This window comes from Thamnophis elegans, chromosome 6, assembly GCF_009769535.1.
Source record: "Thamnophis elegans isolate rThaEle1 chromosome 6, rThaEle1.pri, whole genome shotgun sequence".
Lineage (NCBI taxonomy): Eukaryota > Metazoa > Chordata > Lepidosauria > Squamata > Colubridae > Thamnophis > Thamnophis elegans.
The window spans coordinates 75,115,002-75,140,664 of NC_045546.1; the positions used below are offsets into that span (position 1 = coordinate 75,115,002).

A 25,663-nucleotide genomic window follows, 5' to 3' on the forward strand; every position below is an offset into this window, starting at 1 on the left:
ATTGCACAACTCTTGGGTCTCAAACCTGGGTTGTCAACTTTCCAGCCAACAAGACCAGAGTATTAACCACTGGGCCTTTGTGTCACCCAGTGCAAATAAAGATTGTGAAAAGTATGATTACAAGAGATATGAAATTTATTATGTTTACAAGATTAGTGGCAAATCTTCATTCTCCCTAATTTTTAAAAAAACATTTCACCTTTTTCAGATATTTTCTAGAAACTTCCTCCAATTTTTTTTTTTTTTACTTTCCAATGTCATAATTTCCTCCTTGGAATTACCAGCCTCCAACAGATTCTAATTCTTCATTAGTTAATTGTACATGCATAGTGAGGTTTGTGATATGTACAATTTACCTGGATTGCAATGTATTATTTGCCTTGTCCTTGAAAATCTAAGTAATACATTTTTAATCAATAAGGAATTTCTATTAGTCACCTGTTCTGTTCCCCCTTCACAGCTCTTAACAAACGGCAGACAATTAAACTTAAAAGGAACTTTTCTTTATCAGTTCACAGTTCAAGCTGGCTTCGAGCCCAAAAATAACATAAATACAAGTCTTTGACCAGATAACGTAATGAAAACAAATCTTTCTTACGGCAACTCAATTTGAAGAAAACGAAAGCAAAACACTTCTTCCAAAGTCTCTATGAATCAGGGTTACAGACATACAGAGCACTTATCCAAGTGAATCTTACATAAACCACGACTGATGATCAAACAATGTTGTACAAACCAAGGCACGCACGAAGGAACGTATGTTGACTCCTGCAACTAGGGCGTGGCAGCATCCGTCCTTTTATCTCCAAACCTGCCTCTCACAAGCCCCAGCTGCATAATGAATCTTGTATCCCAAAAAGACTCACAGCAGACATCTGCTGAGTCACAACAGTCACCTATAATTTTTATAGTAGTGGAGAAGGGACCATATTCTGAAAAATGGAGTATCTCAGTATCCTGGATATGGCTGGGTGGCATAGAAATGTTGAGATTAGGACTGCTAGAAAGGTTGGTGCTAATTCTTCTATGCTTGTGTGATGGCTCACTATGGTAATTAACGCCATTCAAGTTTGACTCAAAAAACTCTGGAAGAAAAACATACTAGGTTTAATATTATCTCTTCTCTTTTATCTTTGCTGCTGTTCTGTGTATCTAAATACCTAAAATATTTGTGATCAGGAGAGAAGAGTGTTGAACACAGAGAGGATATATGAAGCCATTTTCATCTTCTTCTCTAATACTGAAGCAAGATGACTGGCAATTGGAGAAGAGGTGAAGTAAACTTGGTTTTATCTAGGAATTTTGTTCAAATATCTTGGTAAGCATTATTGCATAAATGGGGTTAATGTCTGCACTTATGAATAAGTTGTAATAAAGAAAAGACTTTATGAACAGTTAACTTTAAAGGCTAGAATTCCAATAAGATAGATTGACATGATTGATATTTTTGTAGCCATTCAAGCCTTTGAAATAAGTTTTTGTGGAACATGATGATATATGTCTATTTCAGTCGCTATCAGTTCCTAAAAGTTGGCCATAGCTACTGCTGGATCTTGTCCACAATATTTGCATAATGTAATTTATACAGCAAAATCAGTTGCTTCCCAAATGTGTCAACTACCAAAGCATCAAGTCCAAAATGTATGGTTTCTGAACATTAGACTTAAGCATGGACACTGAATAATAAATTAATCCAGAAAACACGCCTCACTTTAACAAAGAATGTCAGAAAAATCTTTAATGTCTTTACAGCGAGGGAGATAGAAAAATCTCTGAAGAGATTATCATATTATGTCTGTCTAATAGTATTACTTTCTCTTAGAATAACGCGTAGGGACAAAAATTAGGGGAAAACAATGGGAAAGATATGCCAAAGGCATTTTCTTATGTACGATTCCAAGTGATTAATTAATTCAAAGCTAAACTGTAAACTGTAAAATATAAGTTAGTTTTGAACTGTAACTTTCCCCCCACTTGCTAGCTAATTGTTTTATCTCCTTTTGCTCTGTTTATATGATCAATAACACACATATATGGTTATGGGTAGTGTCAAAAGCAAAAGAATAGCAAGCAAAGGATTTAGAGGCGTAGCACTTCCAAGCCAGAGATATAAAGGAAAATTATGTCACAGGTGTAAGATCAAAAGATTATTCTTCCTACTCTTTCAGGTTGGACATAGTCCAAGCATGAAAATCTAAACATTCAGTGTAATTAAGCTGTCACGTTAGGAGCCCTGATCGCTCAGCACATAAAATGAAGCATTACATTGCTAGTAGAGTTTTCTACTGCACAGGAGTTTGGAATCAATTCAAAAGCTTTAAAAAAAAAGGAAGGAAGGAGGGAAATAATTGATGGGAAAGTAGAAAATATACCATCAACATAGTTGTAACAACTGGAGAGATGATAATCTGGAGTTTTTATTTCATGGCTTAAGAAAGAAAGGATGATACCTCAAACTAACATGTTTAAGTGCCTTCAAGTATTTCATTGGATACTCCAGAAATGAACTCAGAATAAAAATATTCATTAAAGCCAATGGAAGAAGATAAAAAGATCTGGCTTTTCTTTTACTATAAAACACATCTCCTGAAGGGGCTATGCATACATGGGGCTATGATAGCAATAGCAATAGCAATAGCAGTTAGACTTATATACTGCTTCATAGGGCTTTCAGCCCTCTCTAAGTGGTTTACAGAGTCAGCATATCGCCCCCACAGTCTGGGTCCTCATTTTACCCACCTCGGAAGGATGGAAGGCTGAGTCAACCTTGAGCCAGTGAGATTAGAACCGCTGAACTGCAGATAACAGTCAGCTGAAGTGGCCTGTAGTACTACACCCTAATCACTGCGCCACCTCGGCTCTAATGATCCTTGAGTGGTAGACATAAACCTATTATTTCCTCATTAATATGCAGATTTTTCCTTCATGTACCTAGCTTCAGGGTTGCAATAAATTTGAAATTCTTTCATGCTTGTGATGCTACTCTGGTTCATCATGATTCATGACAACTATGGAACAATTCCGGTTCAAAACCAGTCCAGAAGTGGCAATCTCTCATAACCGAGAATGAAAGAGGTCCTTGAAATGAGGAGGAACTATGAGGGAATTGAGCTAGAAGTCTTGAATCATGCAGAGTTTCTGCCAGAGAAGCCTCTCAGTCTGAACCATTCAACCAATTCTAAATCATAACACGGTTCTATCAACTCCACGATATTCCAACCTAAATGTGCATTTTTTTGTCTTCTCAAAGAAACCGTCTTACCTGGTGAAATGCACGTGCCCTTTCTCCAAATTATCACTCCCTTTGGAACTTGACCCATGCCCTGGCATTCTCTGTTTCCCTCTAGCTATGCTGAATTTCAGCTGCAGCTTTGGTCACTTGATACCTTGCTTGCCTGTTATTGCTTGCACAAATTAACTCTTCTTTTTGCTATGGGCTGCCCTATTCACCTCTGGCCTCACTGGACTGAGATCTAGTTCTCTCTGAACTTTGGCTACATAGAATCTGACCTGGGTGAACCCTTGAGAGAATGGCTCTTCATACAAGACACAAAGCCATACTGAGGTTTGTTTGTTCTTGGCTTGACTGGATGTGCAAATATCACACATTGTAGTTTAGCCAGAGGTGTGAATCAGCCCCTAATTATTTGTTGACCTGTGGTTAAAAATATTCTGGCTAAACACTTCTGTGAAGCAGCCAACGTGTGATGCTGTTGCCTGGCCCAGATCCTTTGAACATCATTAAGCAATTTTGCTTATAATTCCAGACTTCTTTGAGAGAAGAGCCAAGCAGCTTAATTTGGTCTGTCATAATGGAACTCCTTTGCCCTGAAAGCACTTAAAAATAGTTTTTTAAGTGACAAGCCTGGTGTTCCAGGCTACAGTCCTCTTCCTTTGCAGTTGTCCATTGCTCAGAGGAATGATCCAGTGTAGCAGGGGTGGGTTCCTGCCAGTTCTAACCTCTTCTATAGAAGAGGTTCCACAAATCTACAGTGCCATTTAGAACCGGTTCCAGCTCCCTCCCCCCCGCCCATCCGCACATGATCAAGATGAAGATCGAGAGGAGCAATTCTGGGAGTTGAAGTCCATAAGTCTTAAAGCTGTCAAGTTTGAACACCCCTGGGTTTTTTTTCCTAAAGGGTTAGGGGTGCAAGAGTCTTGTAACTTGACAGCTTTAAGACTTGCGTGCTTCAAATGCCAGAGTTTCTGAGCCAACATTTTGGTTGCTAAGCAAGAGCATTGTTAAGTGAGTTTCATCACATTTTACAAGTTGGCCACTCCCACCCAGTCATATGGCTGGCAAGCCACTTCCACCAAGTCACATGGCTGGAAGTTACTCCCAATCAGTCACATGGCCAGCAAGCCACTCCCACAAAGCAGGCCGCACCTACAGAAGAGATTCTAAACAATTTTGAAACCCACCACTGCAGTGTAGCCAAGCAGTTAGAAGTTATGTCCATACCATACCTGAAACTCTGCCTCTGATCTGAGAAGATTACATTTAGCCTCATTTGGGACAGATGATGAGGCATTGAGCTTGCAGCTTCTCTGAGAACTAGGGCCAAGTTTCAATAACAAATATTCAGGATGTACATTTATAAAAAAAGAAGACAAGTTCTTATGTTGAGAATGAGTAGTTTGAAACATAGATATTAATTACACAACATAATTGGGGCATTAAATCAACAAGCTCAATCCTGAACATCCTGTTTCATATGTTTATTCTCTTTAAACTTACATTTGCATAAAGATAACTGCAACAGTGTACAAATACTACAATGATAAATGATAGTTTCTCTGAAGCTGCCTTACAGCATGCATTTCAAGAAATTGTGATTCGACACATCTGGCAGGCACCAAGCTAAGGAAAGATTGGTTTATTCGCATAATGCTACTAAGACACTTCTGCACTGAGATGTCAAGAACTGAATCCAGGAGCAAGATTAAAAATCAGGATTAATTATTCAACTTTAAAATATTGAATATACTCTACCTGTTCTTCTTCCAAAAGTATCAAGCCAACAACTGCAATGTTGATATTACCTCCAATTGTTCCATCTCGGAACAAAGCAGAAACCTGAAACATATTTTTAAGAAACCATGGAGCAATTAGACTTTGTTAAATGAGGGCCACCAGTAAACTAAGATGAAAATATAGGTAGTTCTCGACTTACAACCATTCATTTTCTGATCATTGAAAGTTACAATGGCACTGGAAAAAGTGGCTTACGACCCACCATTTTTCACACTTATGACCGTTACTATATTCCCATGGCCACATGATCAAAATCCGGATTGGCAACTGGTACATATTTATGACGGTAGCAGTGTCCTGGGGTCATGTGATCATCTTTTGCAAACTTTTGGCAAGCAAAGTCAATGGGGAAGCCAGATTCACTTAACAACCACATTACTAACTTAACAGCTGCAGTGATTCACTTAACAACCGTGGCAAGAAAGACCATAAAAGATTGTAAAATGGGGGGGAAACTCATTTAACAAATGTTTCATTTAAGAACATAAATTTTGGGCTCAATTATGGCCGTAAGTTGAGAACTACTTGGGCAAGGTTTGATTTTCATCCATAGTCTCCTATTTTTGTCTTTATTTAAATAGCACAGAAAAATAAAAAGAAAAGGTCATGCAAGGTGTGTATGTGTGTGATAGTATATATTGTCTGTTATTTGTTTCTTAAACATGTGTATTTGTACAGTTTTACCCAGCTGTTTCAGTGAAAAAGGTTCATATTTCATGGTAATTATTCATACATAATCTCTATGTTTCTAGGCATTCTACATGGGGCTGCCCATGAAGAGTGTTCGGAGACTACAGTTGGTCCAGAATACAGCCGCGCGAGCGACATCGGGTATACCTAGATACACCCATGTTACACCTATCCTTCGCGAGCTGCACTGGCTTCCTATCGGTCTCCGGACGCGCTTCAAGGTGCTGGTTATCACCTTTAAAGCCCTACATGGCTTGGGACCTGGATATCTGCGAGACCGCCTCCTGCCACACACCTTCCAACAGCCAATAAGATCTCACAGGCTGGGCCTCCTCCGGGTGCCGTCGACCGGACAATGCCAGCTGGCGACCCCTCGGGGGAGGGCCTTCTCTGTAGCTGCTCCGGCCCTGTGGAACGATCTACCCGCAGAGATCCGGACCCTTCCCACTCTCTCGGCCTTCCAAAAAGCCACTAAAACCTGGCTGTTCCGGCAGGTCTGGGGCTGTTGACCCCATGAATGAGGTCCAGCCCCATCTAGGTTTGAGGGTATGGTGTGTTGCTTTTAAATCTGTTTTCGTTTTTCCCGATATTCTACTTTTTATTTTACTGTTGTATTTGTAAGCCGCCCGGAGTCCTATGGGGTTGGGTGGCATATAAATTTATTAAATTACAATTACAATTTAAATTGCATTGAAAGATATTTGAGAATATGCCTGCATGTGCTTGTGTCCATCCACCTGCCCATACAGGCATACAGAGAAGCACATTTGCACTGAAGTCAGCAATGGGAAACAAGATGTGTCTTTCTAGCCGAATGATAGCTACAGATGAAAAACCTAAGTTCCTCCTTTTTTCTGATACCCATTTCTACCCATGAATGTTATGAAGGTCCTAGAGACATGACACCTTCTTTTGGTCAAGATGACCCTGCAGGTTCTGCTTCGAAGATTTCCAATGGTTTAGCAATAGCAATAGCAGTTAGACTTATATACCGCTTCATAGGGCTTTCAGCCCTCTCTAAGCGGTTTACAGAGTCAGCATATTGCCCCCAACAACAATCCGGGTCCTCATTTTACCCACCTTGGAAGGATGGAAAGCTGAGTCAACTCTGAGCCGGTGAGATTTGAACCGCCGAACTGCTGAACTAGCAGTCAGCTGAAGTGGCCTGCAGTGCTGCACCCTAACCACTGCGCCACCTCGGCTTGAAGTGGCTATGCTCATTTCTTGCTTTTGTTAAAGGGAAAAATAGGAGGGGAGCTGAGGTTTAAGAAGAGTCATTGCAAGAATCTACTGAGGAATGAATGAGGAACAGGTGAGGCATCAGTGTGGGGCAGGAGTGGGTTGCTGCCAATTTTACTATCTGTTTGCCACCCACACACGCACTATTCAATGTAACTTATTCTTCCCACATGCGCAGAACAATTTACAGCATGCAGACTCACTAAAAACCAAAATGGTGGCAGCCCAGTGGCAGTGAGGGAAACCGGTTCGGGGGCGTGGCAGGCCTGAATTCCTTTACCGGTTCGTCCGAAACAGAAGCAATCTCTGGTGTGGGGCTATGTATTCAAGCAAAGATGTGGTTTGTTAACATACTTGCTAAATGTCACTCATATCCAAGACGTGAATGTTGTTGCATCTCTGTTACGCTGGACTCTATTTAAGGAAGCATAGAAATCTCTTGTGGCCCAGCAGCTTTCAGCCACCGAGATTCTGGTCTTGCTATTAAAGGACATTCTAATTAAGCTTGTCTCGGCTTTCGTTACTGGACGGAGGAGGGGGTCAGAACAGAAATCTAATGTTTGCAGTAACCCAAGAAGAAGAAAGTTTTGTCGGGGAACAAGGGGAGATACATTCTCGTTGGAGGAGTCTCAGACAATTATAATATGGATTCTGTATACATGTTCAGTAATCAACTTAAACGAACATCCGTACCATATTAAGTACAGTTAGAACATAAGTAGTAATATTCTCATAGCCGTGGTTTTGCATCATCTTTTTGTCAACCACCACCAAAGTCTCAACATTGAACTCTTTGGGCTTATGGGCTTTCAAAAGCGACCGCTTGTTTCTCAGCAGAGGTTTATATTCATCTGGCAAGATGTAGGTGTCTCCACCTGGAGGCTGAGGCATATCTGCAACAACAAGAGAAAAGATGTTCAAATAACACTCGGTTATATAGGTTCATGTGAATGACAAAATCAAACCAAACAAACAAGCTGAAAATAAGCAAGAATAAAAGTCAAGGATATTATAATTTCCAGTGTCATAATATGGAGATCTATGTGTACTCCCAAGTTTGAGGCTTCCCTAACTTACAATTTTTAACATGATACTCCCTCCTATTATAGGTTCTCCTCAACATATGACCGTAATTCGGTCCTGAATTTTCATTGCTAAGAATTCTTAAGTCATACCAATTTTTTACAACCTTTTTATCCATGGTTGTTAAGAAAATTACTGCAGTTATTAAATGAATCATACAGTCATTAAGCAAATCCAGTCTCCCCTATTGACTTTGCTTGTTGGAAGCTGGCTGGGAAGGTTGCAACTGACAATCACGTGACCTGGGGATGCTACAACTGTTGTTGAGTACATGCTGTTTGTTGTGTATTTAATTCCGCCCCTTGGAAGCTCCATTTTGGCCTGCAATGTGCCAGGGGAAGCCCACGGAGGACCGAACGAGCTTCTGAGGGGTGGATCCGCCTCTCAGAAGCTCCATTTTGACCTGTAATGTGTAGGACGAAAGTTGCAGAGCCTCTGCAGTTGTTTGTAAGGGCGAACAATTGCTGTGGTGCTGCAACATTCGTAATTTTGGGACTTGTTTGTAAACACTAGGGGGTGCTTGTTGCATAACTTCAAACATTCATTAAGGGAGTGCTTGTAACCTGGGGATTATTGATTTAAATTGTGCATTAATTTTCCCTTGTTAAATCAATGAGCTTAAGAGTTCTTCATTTGTCTGGGTTGGTCCAAAGATGCTTAGATTGAGTATAATTTGATAGTCTGAATTTTTTTAGGTGATTTAAAATATGTCTTCTGCCCATTGGCTGGGGACTGATGGGATTTGGACCCAAAACATCTTTCATATCAGGTTATTTCCTCCTAAGATTAAAAAAGGGGAAATATGCAGATGTATTCAAAAGCCAACATACATTTCAGCACCCTAATAATAATGAAAAAAGCATTAAGTACAACGCATCATTGATTGATTGTTCCCAGTTAAGGAGTTAAAGCATTGGAAAAGAGAATTTTGAACAGTGAAACCTAACAGGATAATACATTTACACTACAAACCAGAGGTGGGTTCCTACCAGTTCGCACCTATTCGGTAGAACCGGTTCGTCAAATCTACCGAACCGGTTAGAAGAGGTTCCATCAGTGGACCCGGAAAGCACACCACACCTACAGAAGAGGTTCCAAATTTTTTTGAAACCCACCACTGCCCCCCCCCACACACAGAGAGACAGACAGACTGACAGAGGGAGAGAGAGAAAGAGAAAGAAAGGAAGAAATAAATAAAAAAAGAAAGAAAAAGAGCGAGAGAGAGATGAAAGAAAAAAAGAAAAAAGGGATAGAGAGACAAAAGGAAGAAGAGAGAGAGAGAGAGAGAGAGAGAGAGAGAACACATGGCCGGCAAGCCACTCCCACCAGGTCACATGGCTGGCAAGCCACTCCCACAAAGGAGGCCACACTCACAGAGTAGGTTCCAAATTTTTTTGAAACCCACCACTGCTACAAATACTGTGTTGTCAATTTGCTTGAACATTTGATATGAAATTACATTAAAGCAACCCCTCACACATTACATTATACAAAGCAGTAACTAATGTTCAATTGAACATCATTTCTTGATCACATCTTATGTGTGAAAACATTTATTTGCTGGAAAAAAGCAGAACCGAATGTCAAATTGGCAGTCTTAAAATACATTTAAGTAATAAACAGAGGAAGAGACATCTTTACATACATTTTTTACGCCTTCCACAAAAGTGCTGCTTTTGACGCCCCTCAGAATTGCGAGATGCTTGGCTATCTTGAAAGACATAATTGTGAGCCTCTTGCTGGCTCTCATCAGTCCCAATTACCTCATTATTATCCGTTACTAGTTTAGGTTCAGTCGATCTCTTATACAGTACATGGGAACGGTGACCACCAGGAACAGAAATGTTATGTTTAAGTGCAATATTTGGAGGTAGTGGTTTCAAAAAGTAATCCACTTCCTGCGTCCTGATCAAGCCTGACTAGAAAAAGAGAACAACAGTTAGGAACAAGGGCAATGGCTGCTAATGATCCTAGAGAAAGGTCCCTTCAATTCAGAGGTGGGTTCCTACCAGTTGACACCTATTCGGTAGAACCGGTTCATCAAATCTACTGAACCGTTTAGAAGAGGTTCCACCAGGGGACCCGGAAAGCAGGCCACACTTACAGAAGAGGTTCCAAAAATTTTTGAAACCCACCACTGGTCCTTGGATATGATTATTCTACACTATCATGCTCATATTTATAAAACTCAGTGCCTCTGTGAAAGGTAAGGATGACTACTGCGTTTGTGGTGCAATCAGAACATTGCGTGTGTTGAAGTTGTTTTAACGCAAACCAAAGATGCCTTTTAAAAAACAAGTTTACATCATATTCTTATATATGCCAGTGCTGTGTGTGAGGTAATTTAAGGTGGTTCTGACAAGTGTCGTCGGCATCTTCATATCCGGTCACATGGGCAGCAAGCCACTCCCATCCGGTCACATGGGTGGCAAGCCACTCCCATCCGTCACATGGCTGGCAAGCCACTCCCACAAAGGAGACCACACCCACAGAGTAGGTTTGAACAATTTTTGAAACCCACCACTGCTTCAATTCTTTTCCCATGCTCGGCTTTCAGCTGCCCCTTTTAAAATTTCCCTAAATCTCACGGTGATTATATGCAAGCCAATATTTTCAAAGCAGAAAGACTAGAGATGAATATCGCCTCCTCTCTAAGCTACTTTTTCTCCCTATCTTGTCACTTGTAACAAGGACCGAGTATCTTTATTCCAGTGCTAACCACAATTTATATCGACACAGGTTTCAGTAGCTCCGTACAAGGATTAGATTGAACAAGGTGCATAGTAATGTATGTTAGGTATCTGGAGCATCACTTAAGTCCAAACTTCAAGTTCAGTCATTGATCTTTGCACTTTGAAGATAAAGGTCTGATAGAAGTCTATCTGCATTCACCTGAATGCAGTTATAGGTTTCCATGGGACAGGAAGTCTTGCTTATGCCAAACAAGTGTAAGCTCTCATCGGGCCATTTCTTTGAATAAGTGAAGATCAGGGACAAAGCAGTCACCTACCATGAATAATTTGGTGCCTAATCTTATTGTAAGTAGGAGAGTGGAGGATGTAGTGAATAATATATTCCACTTGACTGGCACCACAGGGATAGAAACATTGTTCAACAGGACACTTACAAATCTCTCTCCAAGTCATGCTGAAGGCATGGCTTGCCTGTGAACATTGGTAAAGCCTTTTTCAGATACCGGGAGAGATTTCTATGATTTTTAAAGTGATATTAGCCTCTCTCTAATATGTTCTATCTGAAGAACTAACCCCTCCCACCCCCCAAGTGGATTTACAGTATATGTATCAAACGTTTGCCCATTGATTCTTAGCTGTGCAAAGTTTGGCAAGTTTGTTCTTGTAAGCTTTTAGCTTTTTGATCTTCAAATGTTTTATTTTCATTTTCATTTTCAATTCATACAGTCACTTATATACTGTGCATAACCGGGGCCATATAACATTGAACAATAACCACAGCCATCCTTGTCAAAAATACTCCCCAAAATACAAGCCCAATATACCACTTCAACCCTCCATACACCCTTTCTTTCACCCCCCTCCAACTTTCAAGCTTTTAGCTTCTTACAGTGTTCCAAAATGCAAGTTGCTGGGTGATGTTCTTTAGTAATGATGAAGTTGTTCTTTGATGAAGATGTTCTTTGGTGATGATGAAAGGTAACCCTACCCCCATCCTCAGGTAAGGCCCACGACTACTTCCCAGCAATTATATTCCAGATTGCAATGCAACTGAACACCAGATTGCAAAGGGACTGAAATGCAGCTTCAGAAATGGTAGAGGAGAAGGAGAAAACTTCCCCATAGTGTATACAGGAAAGACCACAATGATGGTTTTTTATAAATCTGTCTGTAGAAAAACTAAAGCAAAGGCAGTATAAGTGCCTGTTAAGTGTAATCATGACTGTTGGGCCCAGGATATCTGTGAGACCACCTACTGCCACCGGTAGCCTCCCACGTGTGTGTTAGGCCCAGGATACCTGCGAGACCACCTACTGCCACCGGTAGCCTCCCATCGTCCAGTGCGATCCCACAGAGTTGGCCTCCTCAGGGTGCCGTCGGCCAGACAGTGTTGGCTAGCGACCCCCAGGGGGAGAGCCTTCTCTGTGGGAGCACCTTCCCTCTGGAATGAGCTGCCCGTGGAGCTTCGTATAATCCCCAACCTCCGATCCTTCCGAAGCACCCTAAAAAGTTGGCTTTTCCAGCAAGCCAGCCTGGCCTGAACAAAACAAAATAAAGGATTGATTATTGTTAATTTTAATCGAATTTTTAAAAATGTTATTGTGAATCTTAATTGGGTTTGTTTTTTGGATACTCTATCTAATTTTTTTAAACTTTTGTAATATGTGTTTTTTTAATGTTGTACGCCGCTCTGAGTCCTTGGGAGAAGGGTGGCATATAAATCCAATAAACCAAAGCAAACCAAACTGTTTTTATAGTGCCCTGATTTCAGCAAATGTCACAAAAATCTGAGAACATTCCAGAGTAGTATTTCTTGGGTTTAACCTGCAATCAGAACAGTTTAAGGATAAAACTCATTGTGTAGAACTCACCAGTTACACACTGACTATAACATTTTCTCCAGAATTATAAATTTTCTCTGTCTTCATTCCATATCAATGCCTGTTGATAGTGAGGAAAAAGGAACACTATCGAACATCATTTTCAGGCATGTAGGTCATACTTACATTAACAAGCTCTGCAGAGCAACATAATTTTGGTGGCAGATCTATTCTCACTTTAATGTACAGGAGCAGGTAAGATTTACTGTAAAATGTTATTTAATCTTTTCCCCAAAATTGTAGTGGCAATAATTTCTCATATTATAAAGGCATCCACCTCTGTAATGTTGGGGTTATGCAGCTATTGAGATTTGATTGCCAAGAGGCCTTCCAGAATGAGTGGGGACCCAAATGTACCACCTGTCTATATTCTTAAAAGCAGCTGTGCACTGCCATATGGGAAAAGATACAATTACTTTAAAATATAGCAGATAAACACTCTTCTTGTGCCCCTGGTGCAAAGGATTGTTTAAGGAATTAAATATGAAGCAATGCACAGGGCTATTTAAACAGTGGGGAAAGTGTAGAAATTTAGTCATTAGGAAATTCCAAATGACACTTTTAAAATCCTATCAAAGGAAAATATGATAATGGAAGACTGAATCAGCTAATAGGTCTTTTGCACCACTGGCCACTAATACTTTATATTTCATAATAATAAGGTCAAGTGTTCTTTTGTCTTCTGGGTCAAACTTGTAGTAGTTTTTGGAGTTTTCAAGCTTCATTTATCAGGAAAGACTCCTACTTGTTATTGTGTTGCCATAACAACTTACAAAACACCATGGACCTCAATATGCTGCATTATTATATACACCTGATGATGATGTGGGAATCCTAAGTGACAGTTCCATATTCAGGGAGAATATGACTAGGGAGAAAAAGAGAATTGAACCTAAAATCCAGATTGACAAAATATGTTTCAAATGGAACCAAAGACCATTTGATTTCAGGATGTACTGGATTAGTTCTTGTGACAAGATATTAAGATAGCTCAGATATTTCTAGGCTTATATGTCATATACATAAATATTTGTCCAAAATTTGAGGAATTCACTTTTAACAAAAGTAATAATGAAAAGATGTGATTGGTGTACAAATAGACCTATTGTAAATTAACCTGAAAAATAAGATTACCTGGACCAGAGGTGGGTTCCTACCAGTTCGCACCTATTCGGTAGAACCGGTTCGTCAAATCTACCAAACTGGTTAGAAGAGGTTCCACCAGTGGATCCGGAAAGCAGGCCACACCTACAGAAGAGGTTCCAAATTTTTTTGAAACCCACCACTGGTCCTTGGATATGATTATTCTACACTATCATGCTCATATTTATAAAACTCAGTGCCTCTGTGAAAGGTAAGGATGACTACTGCATTTGTGGCACAATGAAAACATTGTGTGTGTTGAAGTTGTTTTAATGCAAACCAAAGATGCCTTTTAAAAAACAAGTTTACATAATATTCTTATGCATGCCAGTGCTGTGTGTGAGGTAATTTAAGGTGGTTCTGACAAGTGTCGTTGGCATCTTCATATCCGGTCACATGGGCGGCAAGCCACTCCCATCTGGTCACATGGGCAGCAAGCCACTCCCACAAAGGAGGCCACACCCACAGAGTAGGTTCGAACAATTTTTGAAACCCACCACTGCTGTGAGGTCATATGATGTCCCACTTAATGACCACACTGTTTAATGACGATTTTTTCCAAATATGGTTGTAAAAGATTTACTCCACTGCCTAAATTTTTGATATGCTACAAAATCCTTATTACTACTAAAATACTGCTTACTGCATTATGAGGATGTCTCATCACAGATTCCCAGGCAGATTTTTTTTTTCTATCCCAAATGAAGACACTCATTTACTGAGCTATGAAACATGTACAGCTAAACATGTATAAGTCAGTTCCTAGTGTTAGTTTTGTGATTAATACAACTTGAGATGCATAAGTAGTCAAACTGAGAATATAAATCCTGGGAGCACGAAATTATTTTGCTATTTTATAGTCACCAAAGAGGAAAAACTTGTTAAACAAATCTTCAAGAGTATGGAGGGGTGGCTGATTAATTGATTCCCCCTTTATTACGCATCATTTTTTTAATACTTTGAAAGTAGAAAAAGTCCCTAATCACCTTGAACATTTATGTTTCAATAAATAATAAGCTAAAAGTTAAGCATTTCTGAATATAAATTAGACTTTCTTTCCTGGGTGGAACCTATGGGTGGGATTTTGGTAAAAATAAATAGCATAATCCTGGCATTCTAACAAAGAGACATCATGTTATCTCATGACAAAATATATCTGTAATTAAGTGAAGTCATCTCCCTATAGAACATTAAATCCACTTCACAAGTTTTTAATATTAATATGCAGATGCTTACTGCAGTTCATAAATACACTGAAAAATGACATGTATTAATATCAAGGGTTAGGTTTTTTTTTTACATAATGTGGATAATTTCAGAATCACTTCTCATCTATGGTTTTTGCACTGCCCATTCCATAATGCCATTCCTTGGACATTCTAAAAGTAAGATGACTTAGCAAAGAAGAAAAGTTTAATGTTTTTTTTTTTAAAAAAAACTTTTAAACTTAAAATAGAAGTAACTTTCAGAGCAACAACTTCTTTCCTTGGCTGCCATGGGGTCAATTTGATATGATATTTTCCACCAGAATTACAGGAAACACATGCAGTGTGAGGAGACTGAAAGGGGACAACATTTTTGGTTTTAAAATGAATTCATAATTATCATAATATAATTATTATATTATAATAATTTTCCCCACTCACATATTTTTTCTGAAATTTCCCATCTCCGCAGAAGAATGAGAATATTATTTTTATGAAATGGAGAATTTCAATTAATTTCAATTAGGTTGAAAACACACTAACAGAAGCTTACTAAAAGCACAATGCTGGCCCATAGAGTGAAAAATTGCATGACCCATCAAAACCGCGCTCGACTAAGCCACGCCCGATTAAACCGCATCGCTGACGTCATCAACAGGGCGACAAAAGCCAGCACGGAGAAAGAAGGGCGCTTTAAATAGTGCTTTGAAAGCAAGCCAATTCAACTTAAGGTAAGGGTTAGGTTTAGGGTTAGCTTTAGGGTTAGCTTTAGGGTTAGGTTAAGGGTTAGGGTTAGGGTTAGATTAAGGGTTAGGGTTAGGGTTAGGGTTAGGTTAAGGGTTAGGATTAGGATTAGGATTAGGTTTAGGGTTAGGTTAAGGGTTAGGTTTAGGGTTAGGTTTAGGGTTAGGTTTAGGGTTAGGATTAGGCTTAGGGGGGTTAGGTTTAGGTTTAGGGGTTAATTTTAGGTTTAGGGTTTACAGCGTGCTTCTGTCTCCGCGCTGTTGTCGCCCTGTTGATGACATCAGCGACGCGGTTTAGTCAGGCGCGGTTTAGTCGAGCGCAGTTTTGTGGTGGAACCGAAAAATTGATGTGCATGAATACTTTAGCCAACATCTTCAATAACCATATATCAAAGTATCGAATAAAATATGAACACAATATTCAAAACATTGTATCATCCAATTAATTTTTCATTACTCGCTCATCAAATGTATCAGCTGTGTCCCCACTAGGATGCACTATTTACTGAGCCTGTGAAATTACATCATATTTGTTTGGTGCTCTAGTCATCGTCTACATGACAGGATGGTGGTCGTGATTGCATCTTCAGAAACATAATCCCCTTTTTATATTCATGTCATGTTAAAAAGTGCCAGGCAATATATGAAGGCCTTAAATTGCATAGTTATAACCACAGTTTTGGTTCTTGGATGTCTCTGGTCATCAAATAATGAAAATGCACACACCCAGAATACTGCATCCAATTTTGGTCATCACACTCTAAAAAAAGATGTTGACACTCTAGAAAAAAGTGCAGTGAAGCACAACCAAAATGATTAGGGGACTGGACTGAAGGCTAAAACAAGATGAATGGTTGCAGTAACTGGGCATGGCTAGTCTAGTGAAGAGAAGGACCAGGGGAGACATGATAGCAGTGTTCCAATATTTGAGGGGCTGCCAGAAAGAGGAAGGGGTCAAGCTATTTTCCAAAGCACTTGAAGGCCAGGAAGGGAATAATGGATGGAAACTGATCAAGGAGAGATTCAACCTGGAAATAAGGATAAGTTTTTCCAACAGTGAGAGCAATCAACTAATAGAAGAGCTTGCCTTCAGAAGTTGTAAGAGCTTTGTCACTGGAAGCTTTCAAGAGACTGGACTGCCATTTGTCAAAAATGGTGTAGGGTCTTCTTGGGCGGAGGGTTGGAGTAGATGACCTTCAAGGTCCCTTCCAACTCTGTTAATCTGTATCTAAGATACTCAATTTCCTGTGATGGAAATTGCCTTAAAGAAACTTCAAGAATTAGCTCCATTTAGGATCAATCTACTGGGATCAAGAATACAGCCATAATCTTCCACCAGAATGCATTGTTTTTCAATCAGTATTGTAGATAGAATATATCACATGCTATGAGTAAAAAAAAGCAGAATAAGGAGTTATGCATTCATGGTGTATAGGAGCCTCTTAACTAGTCAATATAGAACTTTGTCTAAGTAATTGCTATGAGTAACCAAATCTAAATGGTGGGCCATATTTGACCCAGGTTATGCTAGAGATATTCCCTTCTAACTCAACACATGGTACAGAGTGGGAACTGGAAAAATTAAAAATTAGATTGCTCGTAATCCAGCATTGGGAAAGCCCACTACAATGCCTCTTTTGACCTTACTTATTTTGGGACGGGATGTGGGGGATAGGAAACTGTAACAAAAAACCTCCTGATTTCTTCCCCAATTTTCACTAGCAGCCAATATAGCAGTACCCTTTCCATTCTTAAATGAGAATAAGAGCCGCTGAAATCAATATAACTTAACAAAGAGTAAGCATATGTAGATTTGTTTGCTTTCCTGAACTCTAATTCTACAGTCCCTCTGAGAATATTTATACTTGTGGTTGAGAGGATAGCTTTCCTGTGAATGAATGGTTGTAGATATGAAAATGGGGCTAAATTAATTTTATAAATGGAATGCTATATTTTACAAGCAATTAATCTTAACTGACAGTGATTAGTACAATTCATAGTAATTTAATATTTTGTACTGGCCCTGTCTTTTTTGGGAGCATGGATTCTGGCAAGTGTAAGGGTGTATATGCATAGCTCAATTGCAAGTATGTCACATGCACACTTTAATTGGAGGAATAAAATCTTCAGGACTGGTCTCAGTGGGAGTTAATAACCCTAAATCAGAAATTATGAAAGCTAGACTGTTTACAGAACATTTCTGTTTATTTATAAGTTTTCTGGGTGGTCAAATATCTTTTATGAGAAATTATCTGAAATTCGTGGTTCCCTAGTAAAGCTGGAATAGGAACTTAACTCACTTGTGATTTCCATAAAACAAATCAGATCAGATGGCTAGAAACACAAAAGGGCTCAGGATGGTAACAATAAGATGGAATAGCAATAGCAATAGCAGTTAGACTTATATACCGCTTCATAGGTTTTTCAGCCCTCTCTAAGCGGTTTACAGAGTCAGCATATTGCCCCCAACAACAATCCGGGTCCTCATTTTACCCACCTCGGAAGGATGGAAGGCTGAGTCAACCCTAAGCCGGTGAGATTTGAACAGCCGAACTGCAGAACTGCAGTCAGCTGAAGTAGCCTGCAGTGCTGCATTTAACCACTGCGCCACCTCGGCTCAATGACTGATAAAACTGAGTGTTTCTTTCAGACTCCAAGATCTTTGTTCTCCTTCCCACATAAGGTGAATGAATGAATGAATGAATGAATGAATGAATGAATGAATGAATGAATGAATGAATGAATGATGGTCTGATACACAAAGTATGCTCTGATCCAGTGACGTGGAGTCAGGAGAGGCAGGAGATCCACAGCCTCACCAATGTCAATCATGAAAAGGAAAAAAATGTATATGGGAAAAGGCGAGTGCTGAGATTAGGCTAGCTAGCTGCTGCCACACCGTGAATGACTGCCTGTTTAAAAAAGCCTCTAAAAAGCGCCCTCTACTATGAGGTAGGAGAACTGCATGCCTCATCTAGTCTGGCTTTTTAGGCGCTCGAGCAGAGTTTAGCGAGGGTTAAAAGCCTAAAAAATCCCAAGGTAGTTGAGGCACGCAGTTCTCCTGCCTCATAGTAGAGGGCGCATTTTTTAGAGGCTTCAACTCTATCATTCTGTTTAAAGCTGCAGCGTCGCGCTCACTCTTCCTCCTTTCCATTTCCGATGCCCCCCACCCCCACCCCACGCTCCCTCTTTTCCTTCAAATTGCCTTTTTTCCTTTTTTCTTTAATAAATGCAATGCTCAGGCATTCTCTCCTCTCCTGTGACATCCCACTGACTAAAGCACTTTCTTTCGCCCGCCTGAGCTCCCGGCAGCCCGCCTGAGCTCTACCGCGAGCTCAGGCGGGCTGCCGCGAGCTCAGGCGGGTGAAAGAAAGTGCTTTAGTCAGTGGGGTGTCAGGGGAGAGGACTGCCTCACCAGCCATAAACCTCACCGCACGTCACTGCTCTGATCTGAGTCATCACTGAGCAACAAATTCAATATGTTCCCTTCTTCTACTTCCTAGTATGGTATGATACCTAATCAAACCTTCCTGCCCCCAATGTATTGGCATGGTTATCATTCTTCACAGGAAGAGAGAGCTGTTGTGAGCTAGTTCTCACACTGTCAGTAAAAGCAAGGAATGAACAAATCTGATTATTGTCTAAACATAGATAAAATGGAAATGAGCCAACTTGCTTACAGGAGGGCATCAAACAGTCCACCTGCTAGGGTGGGCAAGGATATTAAAAAACCCTACCTATATGAAGGCTTGTAATATGACTTTTTAAAGCAGGGCTAATTTTCAATTTCAATTCTTGCTTTTAAAAAAAAACGTTTTGGGTGGGATGATGTGATAAACTTATCTAAGTGGATGCAGCCTTGTTTCCAACTCTAAAATGCAGAGTTTCACAGAGGATTCATTACTATGTTTGGTAAATGAAGATCTATTCAATATTACTCTATTCCATTTCACAATCCAAATCCTTCTTTGTCCAGTCAGATGCAGACACAAGACAGCAGAGTTCTCAATTTATCACAAATGATTATCTGCATGATTTGCTACTGAAATGCTCGCAAATATCTTACCTATATAGAACATTTTCTTTCCGATTTGACTTCCACATAACTTAAATTGTAGCAATTGTCACACTCTCTACTTACCAAGCCTCCACAGGTTGAAAGTGCTACAGTTGAGTTTTTGTGCGATCGCAAAACGCCTTGATAAAAACAAAAGTCTTCAGATGGGAATGTCTGTACTGTCTTGGTTCCCCCCTTGCCCAGAGTTTGTACTGTAAATCCAGGTGCCACAAGAAAATTGGAGGCCTTAAGATCAAGTTGGAAGTCATGGCCAAATCCTTGGAGATGGAGATGTAATGACTCAGTTGAGCTCTCTGAAGTTGATCGCTTCCTTCTCTCGTGGTGTGCAATTGCATGGGTTATATAATCTCCATTTTGGTCTACTTCATATGCCGTCACAATGTCATATTCTGTAATCAGTCAAGGCACAGAATCAGATTGCAAATGGCAGGCCCAAAATTCAGGTACAGTTCCAAGCATCTACAAATATAATTCAATTTGCAACTTAGCTCCTCAACTAAATTAAAACTGCAGATAACTATCATTGATATATCCACGAGAAGATAGTGATAATGAGATGTAAGGGCTAAAGATGAAAGAGTGACTTGCTTAAGGCTGTGAGGCCAACCAACTGACTGCTTCATGCAAGCTCTATCATTCAGCTGCAATCAGCAATGCAGATCTTCAAGAAAATTTTCATTTGGAATGTACCCTATATTGAAATATAGAGGACAAAAGTATTAACCCACAACAAATTAGTTTAAATAATGTTATATATTAGTTAATATATGCCATTAGTGTAAATATTTAAAGACAATAGGCTCTTGTGTTATATTATTTATATTGAAAAACATCCTTCCCAAAGTAGGAGATACTAAAAAATCATTCATATACTAACTTGGGTTTCAAAAGAACTGTGTGTGATATATTAAAAACTATTTTTCACTAGGTGCATTGCGGTATCTTCAGGTTCACTACTTATTCATTCCATTTCATAAAGAGATAATTCTAATTCAGAACTCCCAGAATTATATTCTGTTTTCCTAAAGAAGCTGTTTGAAGTTAACAGAGGTGTGCTATCTTGCTAATATTCAAGGTTCAAAATTCAAAGGCAAAAATATTTCATTAAACTTTTGTTGAGATTCACTTAGATGTGCAACCAGAGGTTATAACCTGGAAAATAGGCAATTGCCTGCAGGTGAGCCATTTTCAACAGAACGGGATGAACATTTCGGATGAAAAATTGGGGGGGAAAATCCTGCATAATGGATGAAACATTTTCTACCGTATGTTATACTGATTGTATATAGCATGTTATATGAAAGAACATGAAAAAAGTATGGTTTAACAAAAATCACAGAATCGCAGATGGTGGAAGGGTGGAAGAGAATGTAAGTCCAAACTTGTGCCCAGTTTAATCATGACTTAAAAATTGAAAGCAATTTATTGACTAGTCAAATGCCTCTTCATCCAAAGATCGAAATGAACAAAATGAGTACAAATAAGTTTCCCAGGTGATCTTTTACCAAATAGACAATGCTACTCCTGACAGGTTATTTTAGTATTTGAAGTAATTTCAGCTTCCATTTATTGAAATACAATTTGACCAATCAGTACAATGCTCTAACCCCACTCCCATCCGGTCACATGGGCAGCAAGCCACTCCCACAAAGGAGGCCACACCCACAGAGTAGGTTCGAACAATTTTTGAAACTCACCACTGGTACACATGTATGCTGTGGCTAATTCAATCATTTTTATGTCCTTTTTCAAAACAGTTCAGGAGGATGCACTTGGCTGTTATTAAGTGTCCCAAAGAAATGTGTGGATAAGATCCAGCCCATGAAGCAGTTTGCTTGTGCCGATGTTTCAGGGTGTACTGAGGCAGGAGAAGTAGGTATGAGTGCAGACAGGAGATCAAGAACATATCCATTCTCCCTGCGAAGAATAAATTAAGCAGTTCTTTTTTCTCCCTGCTACCTGTCACTCTTTGCCATCTTCTCCCATTATTGGACTAATCATTTCTCTGAGTTTTTTTCTTGTTTTTTACATTGAAAGAAACTTTTTTTAAAAAAAATATTTTTGATAATTGGGGCAAATCTAATTCATTCTGAGCCTTAGCTTTTCTGACTTCATCTTTGTAGATTTGAACTATATGCTGATATTCTGTCTTAATTACAGGTGTCTCTTTTTCCTTTTTATACCTGTCTTTTTTTTTTAGTTTATCAGAGAGTTTGTTATGTAACCATGATGGTTTCTTCTGAGATCATTTTTTTTCAGTGGTATTGTGCTAGACTGGGGTTTTATAATCTCATTTTTCAGAGTTTCCCAAGCCTCTTGAGTTGCTTTCCCCTTAAATATTTCCATTCATGGAATCCTGCCCAAGCTCTCACTAAGTTTGTGGAAATCTACTCTCTTAAAGCTTAAGATATGAGTTTGATTTTGTTCTATTGTGCCTGCATTTTGTTGAATTCCAATATCACATGGTCACTCTCTCCCAAAGTTCCCATAACTTCAACCCCTTCTATCATTTCATTTCTTTTACTGAGAATTAAGTCCAGTACAACCAATCCTCTAGTTCCATTCTTTACTTTTTCGTAGACAAAGTTCTCTAGTAGATTAATCAGGAATCAGTTTGATCTCCAACTACGTGTAAAGCTTTTCTCCCAGTTGATGTCAGAATTGTTAAAGTCCCCTATTGCTATTATAGGCTGCATCCTGCACACCTCAGCTAATTGATTAGCAAAAGGTTCTTCTATTTCCTCTGGTGGAGTGGTCTGTAGTATGACAGTGACACCTGTGGCAATGTCCTTCCCTTTTTCCTTTTATATTAACCCAAATTCACACTTAGCACCCTCTAGTGTTCATTTCTTCTCCATTTGTATATATTTTCCTTTAATACACCCTAGTAAATTATCACCCAAAGGACTGCACACTTTTTTCACTGCCTTTTCCTTTTATCAGGGACTTCATCCTATTTTCCAGAAACTCTTACAAAGCAGTGTCAAATTAATATTCTTTTCTCAGGCAAGAAATCAAGTAATCCTGCCTCTTTCCAGCATTTTTTGCTTTTCATGCCAAACACACAGGAAGAGTAAAGATGCAGAAGACATTATCCTTTTATCATCAGTTATGAAAGACGTTTTTATTAGCGTTTCTCAACCTCAGCAACTTTAAGATGAGTGAATTTATATTTCCAACCCAGGCTGGGTAATTCTGGGAGTTAAAGTCCCACCTATTAAAGTTGTTGCAAAACCCTGTTTTATATTTAACACAAATGCAGAACAGATAGGTAGCCAAGAAAAAGAGACATTTCCCTCTTGGAGACTTTTCACATTAGGGATCCTTAGCAGAACCCCAATTCTTGCTATGTTGATGTAACATACTAATGCCATGATTCATGGTTCTGATCTTCCCTCCTGTCCTATATTTTTTAAGACCGATGTCCTCAAGATGTATTGATGTACTGTCTGCCTAGAGAGATGTACTCTTCCCAGGTAGGGGGATTTATATGTACCATAATACTAGTAAGCACTGAGGTAGCTTAATAAAGAAGAATCAGATGTTTGGTGGTTCCCAAAACAGAAGGACAAGAGTGTCTGAGATTAAGCCAATTGGGTGCCTTGCCTTTGGTGAAGGCATTGGTAACTGTCTTGAAGGCAATGGATGGATGGATGGATGGATGGATGGATGGATGGATGGATGGATGGATGAATGAATGAATGAATGAAATGAAATGAAATGAATGAATTGAAATGAAGACCAAGTTTTCCGAAGAGAGGATCACTCATATTCATTGGCAATTAAATTATATATGGACAGAATCTAATATGAATCATGGGGCAATGTCTTCCACTGTCTCATAGAATTAATTTGAGTTTGTGGAGACTGAGAAGTGGATAGGGTCATCTGCAGCATGAATCAACATGTCTTTAGACCCACATCCTCCTGGCTCTTCAGGCATCTGGAAACGCATGCATGCTTGAACTCAAGAGATAATTGATGCTTTTTTTTTTGCAAGGTGGGGGGGAATGTGATGTCAACAACCTTAAAAAAAGTTTGTTCTCAAAGAAGCCGTATCTCAATATATGTGGTTTCCAAAAAAAAAATCCCTTTGGTGAATGTTGCTGAAAAAGTTGCAGTGCCTTAATTATAGAAGAATCCAAATGAAAATGATTCATTTAGGCTTCTGCCAGTTTTAGATGAGGACAGAAACAGTATTGATTACACTTGTGGATACCAGCTGGGCGACTTTGGACAATCACACTCTCTTAGACCAATCCACCTCACAGGATTGTTGTTGTGGGGAAAGCATTAGGAGGAAAGAATATTAGGTGTGTTTGTTGCCTTGACTTGTTGATAAACAATAACAAAGGCAGGATAAAAACCAAACCAAATCAATAAAGTATACCAGGATCTCAATGATGTGAGCATGACCCATTTTGTCCTATTAGATCTCTCAGTGGTTTCTGTAATCATTGACCATGATACCTTGCCTACTGGTGTTGGAAGATGCTAGCTTGTGATGGTTCCATTTGAAGGGGAAAGCAACTGAACTAGTGAGTGCTCTAATGTAGATACTACAGGCTTGGTATGCTTCCTACTACATTTTAATATCCACATGGAACTGTAGGGGAAGCTCTTCCACCAGCTCTGGTTGAGGAATTATTGATTTGCTGATAATCCTCATTCGTGCATCATCTCCTCTAGTAATTGTGACAGCTTAACTCTGTCTAGAATTACAAGGATCTGGATAGGGAGAAATAAGCTCAGAACGAATCTCAAAAGATGTTGTATCTATTGATCCAGAGGCACCCCAGTTCACAACAATTAGCTCTGGATGAGATCATCCTTGAAGCAGGGAGGGAGGGGCTGCTGTGGCTATTCACACCCTGTGTGAATAAGGTTCAAGAGGGGTAAGACACATGGGCCCCAAAGTAATCCTCTCTGCGGTTAGCCTCACACTCTTGAACTCCTTGCTCTGGAGACTGGCTTGCTTTATTGACCATCCACAAATTGGCAAACATAGTTCACAGATTGGGTGAACTTTTTTTTTAAAGCATTGTTTCATTGTCAGATGTAATGCATACTTATACTGTGTGTTGCCAGGACTTTAACTGAGTAGGTCACTATAAAAATACAGTCAGACAACATTATAGATATTCTGTGCCATCAACAGATAAATGCTTTAGGTATTTAGGCCAGTCAGGGAAGAAGGAGATTCCACTCTTCTCTGTCTAATCTAAAAATGACTTGCTAAAGGTGGACAGAATATCTCAACACTTTTTACACCAGAGAAGGAAGACACAGATCTTCTCTTGCATGTTCAGTAGAAGAAGGGCCAAGCATCACTCTCCCCTTTGGAAGTATGTTCACTCACTGGATTAATACTCCTTGGCACTTAAAAGTGGCTAGATGAGTAATCAAAACATCACTATTCACAGAGGTGGGTTCCTACCAGTTCGCACCTATTCGGCAGAACCGGTTCGTCAAATCTACCGAACCGGTTAGAAGAGGTTCCACCAGTGGACCCGGAAAGCAGGCCACACCTACAGAAGAGGTTCCAAAATTTTTTGAAACCCACCACTGGTCCTTGGATATGATTATTCTACACTATCATGCTCATATCTATAAAACTCAGTGCCTCTGTGAAAGGTAAGGATGACTACTGCGTTTGTGGTGCAATCAGAGGATTGCGTGTGTTGAAGTTGTTTTAACGCAAACCAAAGATGCCTTTAAAAAAACAAGTTTACATCATATTCTTATGCATGCCAGCGCTGTGTGTGAGGTAATTTAAGGTGGTTCTGACAAGTGTCGTCGGCATCTTCATATCCGGTCACATGGGCGGCAAGCCACTCCCATCCAGTCACATGGGTGGCAAGCCACTCCCACAAA

The 25,663-nt window shown here is 39.6% G+C and overlaps 1 protein-coding gene across 1 annotated transcript in view; it reads right to left on the reverse strand.

The window, feature by feature from the left end:
• Positions 1-25,663, reverse strand: part of ADAMTS16 (ADAM metallopeptidase with thrombospondin type 1 motif 16) — a 102,025-nt gene that overhangs the window by 73,601 nt on the left and 2,761 nt on the right. The window contains exons 3-6 of the mRNA XM_032220453.1: positions 19,853-20,178; positions 9,693-9,966; positions 7,658-7,857; positions 4,994-5,077 (exon numbers count right to left, since the gene is read on the reverse strand). Coding sequence (XP_032076344.1) covers positions 4,994-5,077; positions 7,658-7,857; positions 9,693-9,966; positions 19,853-20,178 — 884 coding nt within the window. The remainder of the gene's footprint in view (positions 1-4,993; positions 5,078-7,657; positions 7,858-9,692; positions 9,967-19,852; positions 20,179-25,663) is intronic.